Source organism: Chiloscyllium punctatum, chromosome 11 (assembly GCF_047496795.1).
Source record: "Chiloscyllium punctatum isolate Juve2018m chromosome 11, sChiPun1.3, whole genome shotgun sequence".
Taxonomy (NCBI): Eukaryota; Metazoa; Chordata; class Chondrichthyes; order Orectolobiformes; family Hemiscylliidae; genus Chiloscyllium; species Chiloscyllium punctatum.
This window is the reverse complement of record NC_092749.1, coordinates 112,087,641-112,100,462: the sequence shown is the minus strand read 5'-3', so window position 1 is coordinate 112,100,462 and position 12,822 is coordinate 112,087,641. Positions and strand designations below refer to the sequence as shown.

Below are 12,822 nucleotides of genomic sequence, written 5' to 3'. Positions count from 1 at the left end.
ACTTTAAAATCTTACAAATACAATACTATTTAAAGGGAACTAATGCTTCTTCCTGCCAAAACATATGCAAAAATAATATACACATGATTTAAAAATTAGCGCAGGTTTTCCAATAATTAATCTATTTAGGAGTTAATAATGAGATGCCCCTAACCTCAATCACTAAAGCACATTGCTAGCATTGCTTGAAGGAGGAGTAACCAAATGGATTTAGTGTTTCCAATTTATACTGACTCCAAGAAGAATCAACAAAACATTTTAAACTCATTCGTCACATTCAGATATGAATTTCCTTTCCTTTACATAAGAACTTGAGCAAGAGAATGCAATTCAGCCCCTTGAGCCTGTTCAACTAATTAGTATGATCATGGCTGATCACATCTCAGCTTCAGCTCCACTTTCCTGCCCTCAATAACCCTTTAACCACTGCAAATTAAATATCATTCCACCTCCTCCTTAAATTTATTCAGTGTTCCAGCATCCACTGCACTGTGAGCTAATAAATTCCACAGATTCATAACTCTTCAGAAGTAATTTACCACCTCTGTTTTAAATCTGCTATCCCTTAGCATAAAACTATGACTCAGTGCACGAGTAATATAGCTATTCTCATTCTTACACCCTTTCCCACATTTCTGAAAACTGTTTTTTTTTGTTCAAATGCTTATCCAGTTCCCTTCTGAATTTCATAAGTGAATTTGCCTCAACCACCTACTCAGACAGTATATTCACTGATTGAAAATGTAGTTTCCTCAAATCATCTTTTGTTCTTTCCCATTCACCAATCATTGGCCTCTGGTTTTCAACCCATCTGCTAAAGTTTAATACCTTGATCAAATCTCCTCACTGAGAGGAGAACAGTCTCATCTTCTCCAGTGTGTTAACATAACTGGTTCCAGCGGTGGGAGATTTCATTCTCATCAATTCACCCCAGGGAAAAGTCTTTGTCTATTTATCCTATCCGTGCCCCTCATTATTTTATAAACCTCTATAAGGTCACCCCTCAGCCTCCGACGCTCCAGGGAAAACAGCCCCAGCCTGTTCAGCCTCTCCCTATAGCTCAAATCCTACAACTCTGGCAACATTCTTTTCTGAACCCTTTCAGATTTCACTACATCTTTCTGATAGGAAGAAGACCAAAAAATGCATGCAATATTCAACAGTGGTCCAACCAATGACCTGTACAGCCACAACATGACCTCCCAACTCCTGTACTCAATACTCTGGCCAATAAAGGAAAGCATACCAAACACCGCCTTCACTATCCTATCTACCTGCGACTCCACTTTCAAGGAGCTATGAACTTGCACTCCATACACACAGGGTGGTACGTGTATGGAATGAGCTGCCAGAGGAGGTGGTAGAGGCTGGTACAATTGCAACATTTAAAAAGCATTTGGATGGGTATATGAATAAGAAGGGTTTGGAGGGATATGGGCCGGGTGCTGGCAGGTGGGTGTAGATTGGGATGGGATATCTGGTCGGCATGGACGGGTTGGACTGAAGGGTCTGTTTCCATGCTGTACATCTCTGACTCTATGATTCTTTTTCTGGTGCACAGAATTAGAGACAGTGCTTCAGTAGAGGCTGAAACAGCATTTCATAAAGGTTCATCAATACATCCTGATTTTGTACTTTCCCAACATTTTAATGTTACCCAACTCGGAGTGGTAGTCACTTCTGAGGAGAAACTGGCCAGTCTGCTCAATTAAGCTAGCATGAGGGGGCATAGCTTTAAATTGAGGGGTGATAGATATATGACAGATGTCAGAGTTGTTTCTGTACTCAGAGTAGTGGGGCGTGGAACGCACTGCCTGCAACAGTAGTAGACTCGCCAACTTTAAGGGTATTTATATAATCATTGCAAAGACATATGGATGAAAATGGAATAGTGTAGGTTAGATGGGCTTCAGATTGGTTTCACAGGTCGGCACAACATCGAGGGCTGAAGGGCCTGTACTGTACTGTAATGTTCCAAGTTCTAAGCGTGGGCAGCCATGATGTGGAGGTGCTGGTGTTGGACTGAGTTGGGCAAAGTCAGAAGCCACAAGACACCTGGCTATGGGACACCAGGTTTATTTGAAATCATGAGCTTTTGAAGTGCTGCTCCTTCCTCAGGTAAATCTTTGCTAGAGTTTATGCTCCACGCTACTCTCCATCTACCTCATCTTGAACTTTATTTTCCTGAGATTAGCTAAAGGTTTTTATTCACCAACCGCATTATTTACTCAGGAATTCCGCAAGAGGAGTGTCGCTTATGGAAATATGAGAAAGGTTGATTTGAGATTTTTTAAAAGCTTGTGTGTATTTTGTTTTACTATGATTGTGAAGTAAATGTTGCATGTAGTGTTTGACGTGACAATAATCGGAGTATTTTGCATTTTCCACCAGGGGACGTGCTGCTGCCAAGCCTATGACTCCTTCAAGACAACCTGAAAAACCAGCTGGAAAAGATGCAGTCCCTGGCACCTGTAAGAAGCAGAGCTCTAAAACTCTGATACCCGTAGCTATCTCTGTCATCTCAATTACAAACCAGATATGTTCTCTTATATCATTGCCTGGCAGAGTTCATGTTGAAAGGAAAGTATATTTCCTGCTCTGACCAGACGGGCATATTTGATGTGTACACTTCTTGTCATGGAGTGCTTTTAATTTTCAGATCTCAGGCAATGGGAAAAGTTTGAATCTTTGGTTAAATATGGATTGGTTTTGGAGATTCTAAAGTCATTGATATCAGAATCCAAGCTAAAAATGATTCAGCAGAAAAAAAAGGGACTCTGCCAAACATCTAGTAGTCCACTCCCCAGCTCTTTCCTTGCAGCACTGGCAATTTTTCCCCTTCAAATATATGTTGAATTATTTCACCACCCTTTCAGTCAGTGAATCCCAGATCAGAATAAGTTGCTGAAAAAATTCTTTGCCCTCATGTAACCTCTGGATTTTTTTCTGTTCATTTTAAATCCTGCCATCGGATTGATTACCCTTCTGGTGACAATTCCTCCTTCCACACTTTACCAAAATACTTCATGATTTTGTACAGCTCTATCAAATTTCCTCTTGGCTTCCACTGTCTTAACTAGACCAGTCCAATGAAGGCTGTCATCACCACTTTGCCAATCCAAGAGCACATCTATTTGTTATTCATTCCAGGATGTGGGTGGCACTCGTTAGATCAGCATTTATTATCCTCGAGAAAGTGGCGGTGAGCTGCTTTTCTTGACTTGTGCAGGCTATATGGTGTAGGAACAGCCACAGTGTTGTTGGGTGAGAGTTCCAGGATTTTGACTCAGCATTTGTTAAAGAACAGTGATACAGTCCAAAGCCTGGATGGAATGTGGTTAAGAGGGGAATTTCCTGCTGGCGTTACTTCCATGAATCTGCTGCCTTACACAGTGGTGGAGGTCATGGGTTTAGAAGGTGCTGTCTAAGGAGCTGTGAGATTTTTGTTACTACTGTGAAGGAAGTGAATGTTGAAGATTGTGGATGGAGTACTGATCAAGTCGTCTGCTTTGTCCTGGATAATGTTAGCTTCTTAAGTGCTATTGGAGCTGCATTCATCAGAAAATTGGAGAGAATTCCATTACACTCCTGATTTGTGCCTTGTAAATGATGGACAGATACTGGGGAATCAAGAGGTGAGTTACTCACTGCAGAACCTCCAGCCTTTGACCTGCTCCTGAGGCCTAACTACTTGATAAAGCTAATCCAGTTCAGTTTCTAGCCAGTGGTCAGTTCTCCCCAGGATATTAAGAATGGGCGATTCAGCAGCTGTAATGGTACTGAATGCCATGTGGAGGGGTTGGACTCTCTATTGCTTTGTATGGCATGAATATTTCTTGCCATTTATCAGCCCAACCCTGGATGTTTCCAGGTCTTATTGCATTTCAACACAGCATACTTCAGTATCTGATGTGTTACAAATGGTGCTGAACACTGTGCAAACACTAGTAAACATTCCTACTTCCAGACCTTATGATGCAGAGAAATTCTTGATGAAACAGCTGAAGAAGGATGGGTACAGGACACTACCCTGTGCTGAGATGATTGACCTCCAACAACCATAGCTGTCTTCCTTTCAGCCAGGTATGAATCCAACCAGCAGATAGTTTTCCCTTTGACTCCAGTTTTGCTAAGACTCCTTGATGCCACGATGAATCAAATGCTGCGGCCTTGATGACAAGGGAAGTCTCATCTTCTCCTTGATTACAGCTCTTTTGACTGTGTTTGAACTAAGGCTATAATGAGGTGAGGAACTGAGTGGGTCTAGCAGAACACAAACCGAGTGTCAGTGAGCAGGTCATTGCGAGTAAGTGCCAATTATTACATTCTCTACGATGTGGAAACAGGTCCTTCGGTCCACAGCCCCCTCTGCCTAATGCACCTAACATTATGGACAATTTAGCACAACTCATTCACCTGAGCTGCACCTCTTTGGACTGTGGGAGGAAACCAGAGCACCCGGAGGAAACCCACGCAGACATGGGGAGAATGTGCAAACTCCACACACACAGTCGCCCAAGGCTGGAATCGAACCTGGGACCCTGGTGCTGTGAGGCAGCAGTGCTAACCACTGAGCCACCATGCCGCTCTGCCAAAAATTATTAGCACTGAAGACCACATCTTTCATCACTTTGCTGATGATGGAGATGGATGAAACTGCATGAGGCTAGGATTTGACCTGCTTTTTATGTATAGGATATTATCTGGGCAATTTTCCACTTTGTTAGGTATGTGCCAGTGTTATAGCTGTACTGGAACAGCTTGGCTATAACTGATTAGTTCTGGAGCACCAGTCTTCAGTACCATTGCTGGAATGTTGTCAGACCCACAACCATTGAAGTATTCAGTGCCTTCAACCATTATTTGATATCACGTGGAGTCAATTGAATTGTCTGAAGCATTTGTAATGCTGGGGCCCACAGGAAATGGATCATCCTCTTGGCACTTCTGGTTGAAAATTGCTGCAGATGCTTTAGTACCTCCCACGGATGACATGGGTTCTGGAGCCAATTTGAAAGGCTCCCAGGACAACTTCATTTCGACTGTATATCATTGTGCTGTTGGTCTGTCCTGTCAGTGGGATTGAACATAACCAGAGCCATGATGGTAGTGTCTAAACCATTGTCCGTAAGATATGTTTCTGTAAGAATGACTATTTCTGGCAATTGCTTAGGGAAAGATTCAGGAATATTCTAAAACAGTGGTATGTATCAAACTCTACAAATGTCCAAACATTTAAAATCCTAATTATGAAATTTTGGGCATCTCATGTTTCTCCATTGGTCATCCTAATATTGACAAGTCTTTGTTTCAAGCAGATGCATTGCTTTAAAAAGCAGATCACAAAAACAGTTTGTATGATCAGAATGACAGTGTTTCCAAGGCAAATGCTATAAATATGAGAGGAAATAAACAAGAAAAGTTTGCAAACCACAGCAGGACAATCATCATCAGATAAAGAAGGGTGGGGATTGTGGGTATCAGACACAACCTGATAGATCATAGAACCCCAACAATGTGAAAGTAGGTCATTTGACCCATTGGGTCCACACTGGCCCCCTGACGAGCATCCCACCTGAACCCACCTTATCCCTGTATCCCTACATTTCCCATGGCCAATCCACCTAACTTGCACATCTTTGGATTGTGGGAGGAAACCGGAGCACCCAGAGGAAACTCCCATAGACACAGACACAGACAGAACATGCAAACTCCACAGAGTCAGTGACCCAAGGATGGAATTGAACCTGAGTCCTTGTGAGATAGCAGTGCTAACCACTGAGCCACCGTTCTGTTGTGCAGTATTTTCCATGCACATATGTAGTTTCACAATAATGGCAAATCACTCCGAGAGCATTGCTAATTGGTTAAATAATAATAATAATACAGTTTAATCCTGTATTGTACTGTCACTTGAGTTCTACAGCTCTCACTATGACGTGTAACCTGTATATCAGTACTGTGACCGATTGTTGCTTGGTACATCTGCACATTACCATTTTACTGCAATAGCTACTCTGTCATATTGTAAATCACTTTCTCATTTCTAAAATTTCAAAATAAATAAGAGTGCTAATTCCAAAAGGCCAAAGGTTCTACTAATATTACAACTGCACCAGCCTTGTTCTGGCTCCCACAGCTTTCTGACCATTGTCAATCGCTGTTAGGATCTCCTTTATACAGTCCCACCATGACAGTAAGAGAATCATATGGTCTCCTTTTAGAAACCTAATCTTCTTTTTCAATGTTGTTACATAAATTATATCTGACTCATTAAGAGAGTGGATTTTAATTCTTTCAAAATGAAAGCTTGAATTGCTTCATTGGCAGTTTTTTTTAATTGAAATCAGACACCATAAAGGTATTAGATATTTTTAGAATAATTTTTCTTTAGGTTGCATTAAGTTCAAGCTGATAAATAACTTTTTTTTCTTGTTTTCCTTTTGTAGCCACTGGTACTGGTCAGGGTGGTAAGTCACCAACATTGCCCCCTGCTATAAACCCAGTTTCTTTTGCCTATCGCTTAGCACTGGCTCGTGCTTTGTCACGCTTGGATGAATTATCCGCTGAGGCCCAGAATTACTACAATGAAGTGATCAAAATGGCACCAGGGGTACAGCAAATTAATCCTTTGTATTTTCAATCATGTAATTCTCGGAGGTTTAATAAGCAACCAGTGCAGGATATTGGTTTGTCATTACCTACCAGCACTTATTTCTCCTGATCCTACAATCCCTTGTGAGATACCTTTGTTTAAGTGGGCAGAGGTAGGGCCTATCACTGATCCTCATTCTCTTTTGAGTTTGCTTTGCTGTGAGTGTCCATACAATGTCTTTACTGCTCTGCCTGGAATCAGTGTGCGACTACAGTTGTTGGCTTCAGCTAGCTCAGATTCCACCCTGTAGTGTAGTGCAGTTAAATCTAAATAGCCTAATGGAATGATTTGATAAAGTCACCTAAGTTGGTAAAGAGAGAATGCATGTCATATGCATGGATTTGGTAAGCCCCTGTGTTAGAAAGTGTTTGCTGAAATGAAATTGCAGGCAATGTTGTAGTAGTGATGGGTCATTAATTGGGTTGAGATTTGGGATAATTGCAATAAGTGCTGTAACCATGGATGTCAAGGCTCAAGTATTTTTTTTATTTTTGATGCTATTGATTCTAATTCCCACAATATTTAAATGAGATTGCAATGCATTGGATTCATGCCAACATGAAAGCAGCCAACTACCCTGGATCTTACAGGCTGACTGTTTTTTGTGCCTTCATTTGACTCCTAACCTCACTTTTTTGAAAATGGGAGATGAGATATCTGCCATGAGATTCCTACAGAGTCACACTCACTTTAAAAGGACTGAGTACTGAAAGCTAAGTCACAGAGCTGAGGGCAATGATACATTGGCATTTCAAGTAGTGTACTGGGAGCACGATTACCTCTAAATGTAAACTCTGCATCCTATAATCTGTATGTCCTTGCTTGTTATGATCTGCCTGTACTGCTCACAAAACAAAGCTTTTCACTGTACTTAGGTACACATGACCACAATAAATCAAATCAACTCATGGTTCCATGGTGGAAATCAAGTCTATATTCTCTGACTGCAGGCCCGAACCCCTGGGAATTGAATTAAGGTTGAAGTAGAGTGAGATTAGGGAGGTACTAAAGCCTTTAGAAGCAACTAGTCTGAAACTTCACAAACTTTATGCAATACAGCAAAATTTTTGAATGTGAGATTAAGCAGTACAAAGATTGGACATGTCTGTATACAATGCAAATTTAAACATCTCACTGAATAAAGTGAAATGACCTTCTGGTTTTCAGGTCCATGATGCTTACATGGAATTAGCAGATCTTCTCCTCAAGACCAATCCCCTGCAAGCAGTGGACGTTTACAGCAAATTTCCTTTAAAACCCCTTAATTCACAAACATACGACGATGCCTTCATTACTGGAGAGATTGTTCGCCTGTTAATGAAGTATGAAAAGTACGATGACAAGCGCCTGGCACCAAACCTGATTGCGTATGGGAGAGTAATGGGACTAGGTGCGTATAGGAACTACTGTGTCAGCAGAAATTAGTAACAGATTGACATCTTGGCAGCATGAACACTGTGACATGTCACTTTACAGGAGTGTCATAAACTTGTCATTAGAATGTCCTTTCTGCTACAGCACCCAGTAGCATAATGGCCCACGTACAGTGGATGCTGCTAAATGAAAAACTTGTGTCATATTTACTAGTTACTTCAACATTGCTCATGTACTTGACAAAATGCAGTTTCAGCACGATATGCAGAGATAAGACAACCCATCCTGTTTTTTTTTTGTTAGGGTTGGGGGTTGGGTAGAGGAGGAGATGACATTGGCTGGTAAAATTTAAATTCACTTAATAAAACCTGGAGTCAAAAGCTGGTCTCAATAATGAAACCATCACAGATTTTGGTAAAAACCTATCTAGTTCATTAATGTCCTTTAGGGAAGGAAATCCTGACCCAGTCTGGCCTACATATAATTCCCGAACCACTGCAATGGGGTTGCCTCTGAAATGGCCTGGCAAATCACCCAGTTCAAGGACAGTTAAAGATTCTTGCCAGTGACACCCACATGACATTAAATAAAAAGAAATGTAGCAGTTTGGTTATGAAAAAAACACATAGAATGGGTTTAATAAGAGGCAGTGCATTCTCTTATACTGTTACCTGATCCTCTGTTATAAAAGGAGCCGTCGTTATTGTCTCAATCAGGTTTTATTAAATCTGTTAAAAATCACACAACACCAGGCTATAGTCCAACAGGTTTATTTGGAAGCACTAGCTTTTGGAGTGCTGCTCCTTCATTAGATGGTTGTTGAGTATAAAATTGTAAGACACAGAATTTATAGCAAAATAAATTCTGTGTCTTACAGTTTTATACTCCACAACCATCTGATGAAGGAGCAGTGCTCTGAAAGCTAGTGCTTCCAAATAAACCTGTTGGACTATAACCTGATGTTGTGTGATTTTTAATTTTATACACCCCAGTTCAACACTGGCATCATCATATTAGTATTAAATCTGTGCATCTCAGAAAGCTAGGGGACATTTTATGCAGAATTCTCTTCAACCCTACATGATGTAGATTGTTCCAGTGACATATCAGAAATAGCTCCAGAGAGGGCAATGTACCATCACTAAGTTACCCTTGGACTTACAAATGAACAGTCCATGACACTCATCCAGTTCCCTTCGAGCCAGCTCTCAGAGTGAACTAAGCCTCTGCCACTCTTGTTTTTATTCTACCATTCTTGTTTATTTCTTTTTTCCTTCTCTTTTTCATTTTTTTTTGCAGGTGTGAGACACAGTGAAAGACACAATTCATACAAATCTTTACCATTCTTGTTTATATCTGTCAGCTAGAGCCAGATTTAACAGACCCAATCGGGGAACTCATTCCATGAGGATCCCCTGGCAGACCTTGATACAAGATCACAATGGGAATAGTGAGTTAGACAGTAACAGTTATCATTCAATACATCAAAAGGAAGAGTTCTGCATAAAATGGCTGTTGCCAAGTTATATCAAAAGCATGATACACAGCAAATGGATTCGTGCCATTAAGTGTGTACGATTAGATTGAGACAATTTGGCAGAATATAAGTTCTGAGGAGCACATGTTAAGATATTAAAGCTAACAAAGCTAAGATATGAAAATGTGAAAAACATTGTGCACCTGATCAGCAGGCAGGAATAATTAAAGTTTAACCTTTTATCCATATTACAATTAAGAGAAAAATCCAAAAAATTAAAACATACTTATGTGGATTCAGTTTGCATTAATAGTAACTTGTTACCATAAGTCTGTGTCCTCTACGTAATATTTGCAATGCTTTGCAGCTTCCATCGATAATTACGTTAACACCCTTGACCGGAAAATGAAGAACGAGCTTTTGATGAAAGTCTACGCAGGAATCCATGATAAATCTATTGAAGATACAGAACTTCAAGCATTCTTCACTTTCAAACATTGGATATAGGATGCCTTGCTATTAGCAGTAAAGTGTCACAAATCTGCAGTCTGCATAGAAAGATTTCAGGGTTAAAGGTTAACCTGTTGAATGGAATCATATGTTGTCAAAAGGTTTTGTCAATTGTGTTAAATTTTGTATCAGCCTAAACAAGCAGCAATTTTGTGTTTTCCTTCCGTTCATTTCACTGAACATTCTGTAGGTTTAAAATAGTTCTATGGTTTGCGTCATTGTTAGCATTTCTGAGGTAAATGTTTCTTAAGTAACAGACGCTGATTATAAGATGATGGGACTGTTTTACAGAACAACTTCCAGAATTAGAATTTGTTGGTTACTTACTCGACTGGATAATTTAATTAATTTCCAGGAAACTACTATTTGTACAAAGAGAAGTGGAATACAACTACCTCTGTCTTGTACTATGACTGCTTCACAAGAACCTATTTTACCAGAGCACTGTCACACAACTTCAACCCAATAACTTGGGGTGACCATATGTTTCACATGCTGGCAATCTTGCAGTACACTGCATTGCAGAATTCTCAGGCTATTTGTGCCCAAACACCTAATACTTTTTCACCCTACACTTTAAAATGAATATTGAATGAGTAATTTATACTTTAATACTATAAGATAATAATTCAATATTGTGTAACCTGCTCCTGACTTGAATTAAATGACTGACTGAATTAACACTGTTCAATGTATTCTATCATCAACCACAAACAAATTCATCAATTGCTATAAATAATTTTTATATGTCCCCTTCCTGCCCCATCTAGGTAGTCCTCTACATCATTAGTGGTTTGGATAATCTAGTCTGAGTTAGTCAGCAAGAGATATTTAATTGCAATCCAGTGGTATGCCCCAGTCTGATTTTTCCCCATTCTTTGTGAGGTCATTTCTACAACCAAAGCATTAAACAAAAAATGGATAATTTAGCTAACAGAATCCATGATTTTCATGACAGTATCCTGGTGATTAATCTTTAAATTCTGAAGAGTTGACAACCCAACATAAAGAGAAAGAAAATGCATCAAATTCCTCATCCCTACACTATTGTGTTAACTATTAATACTACAGCACTCTGTATTTAATTTTCAAGTATAAAAACTGGAAATGCTTAGCACATCTGACAGCATTTCACTGTCAATGTTTCAGATTACTGACCTTTGTGCCCTGAACATATTCCAATTCTGATGAAACAGGTTTTAAGGAAGAATTGAGGACCTCTGGTTTAACTGATTAAAGTACCTATCTAGTAAACTTGCGATTCTAGTTAATTCTCAGTCATTACCTCACTGGTGCATTCTCCATTATAAAATACTATACCAATCAGTGTTCATTGGCCAATCAGTAAGCACTCTCTTCTCATCAGTGGAAAATGTTTACAGTGGTATCTTGTCAATGTTCTGATGAGTTTATCACAAAGAGTTTTGGAAAAATGGCTTTTTTCACCAATACTCAAGACCCATGTTACTAACAACTATAAAGGTACCAAACTTAGTAAAATCCCACATTCTAGTGTATGCTACCATGTGAACAAATATGAGGTACAAAGTGAGGGGAGGTAGAATCACAGAGCAAGTTTCCACATTTTAGGAGATCTTGTTGTGCAGTCAATCATGTTCCAACATTGATCTTTTGTTTTAGAACTGGGCATACTATTTCAAATGACAGCTTACATTCTACAAGTTCTTTGTGTTACTGTATGCTGTAGCAAGTTATAACCATGGCTTGGGCCCTTAAGGTGCACTGGTGCTGTCCCTACCTCTCAGCCAGGAGGTGTGGGCTCATGTCCCTCTTGCTCCAGAGGTCTGTCATAATCTCCCTGAATGTGTTTCGATGTGTGAAAACTGGCCATTGGTCCACAATAGAGACCATCTATTTTTAACCAGGTTTTGACAGTCAATTGTCAGAATTTCTGTTAGCCTTTGATATACCTCAGACAAGTGCACTGTTCAATAATCTTTTTAAAATGAGTTTCAGAGGGTAGTTCTTTCCAGCAAAAACATCATTCAAGTAGTCTAATTGTGAACTATGCATTTGAGATGGTGAATTTTAATGTTTTTATAATTAGACTTGGATAGATTTGCCTTTGAAAATTCCTGTTGAGCTTGGTTACTTTCAGGTCAGGTGACTGACTATTTTAAAGTCTTCCAATTGAGTTTTAACTGATTTCTCTCTAAATCCAGGATTTTTGAGTTAGTTGGATGAGATTAAAATTGAAAAGTCGACATTGACAATTGTCAACAAGACGACAGGGAACGCGCACTGACACGTGGATAGACGTACACCTTCATTGGAAGATTCTGCTGCTAGCTCGGTTTGTATCTGCAGATTAGAAACATTTATCAGAAGGCTGGCATCTGCTGTAACTGGATCCTGATCAAGATTAGGGTTGATCCAGTGATTTTCTATCAGTTATGCCAAGCCTACCGAAAGAGTCCTGGATTCTCAGGTGTAAGTTTTAAAAGCAACACATCTCAATTTTAACAAATGAAAAAAGCAAATCAATTCAGCACTTATAATTACACAGAAAAACCACATGATTAAAATAAAAATCTATACCTGGGCAAAGGCAGCAGCATTCAAACTAGGGAAACATACCTACTCTGTTTAAGAGTAATGCTGTAAATTTTCAATCTGTGAGGAAGCTTATAAGTGGATTTTTTGAGGATGTTATTGGCCCTAAGATGTAATTCCCCAGAACTAGAAGTTGAGAACAGATGGTGGTTGACCTGATAATACAGCCGAGTGTTCAGTCCTGCGAAACAGCATAGAGAATTAAACAGGCTGTCCATCTCTCCAATTAATT

The 12,822-nt window shown here is 39.7% G+C and overlaps 1 protein-coding gene across 1 annotated transcript in view; it reads left to right on the top strand.

Moving 5' to 3' along the window:
- The window catches only part of LOC140483342 (uncharacterized), a 66,591-nt gene extending 55,358 nt beyond the window's left edge, over positions 1 to 11,233 (top strand). The window contains exons 17-20 of the mRNA XM_072581541.1: positions 2,392 to 2,471; positions 6,450 to 6,613; positions 7,823 to 8,045; positions 9,874 to 11,233. Of these exons, the coding sequence (XP_072437642.1) occupies positions 2,392 to 2,471; positions 6,450 to 6,613; positions 7,823 to 8,045; positions 9,874 to 10,013 (607 nt within the window). The 3' untranslated portion in view covers positions 10,014 to 11,233. The remainder of the gene's footprint in view (positions 1 to 2,391; positions 2,472 to 6,449; positions 6,614 to 7,822; positions 8,046 to 9,873) is intronic.
- Positions 11,234 to 12,822: the final 1,589 nt, after the last annotated feature.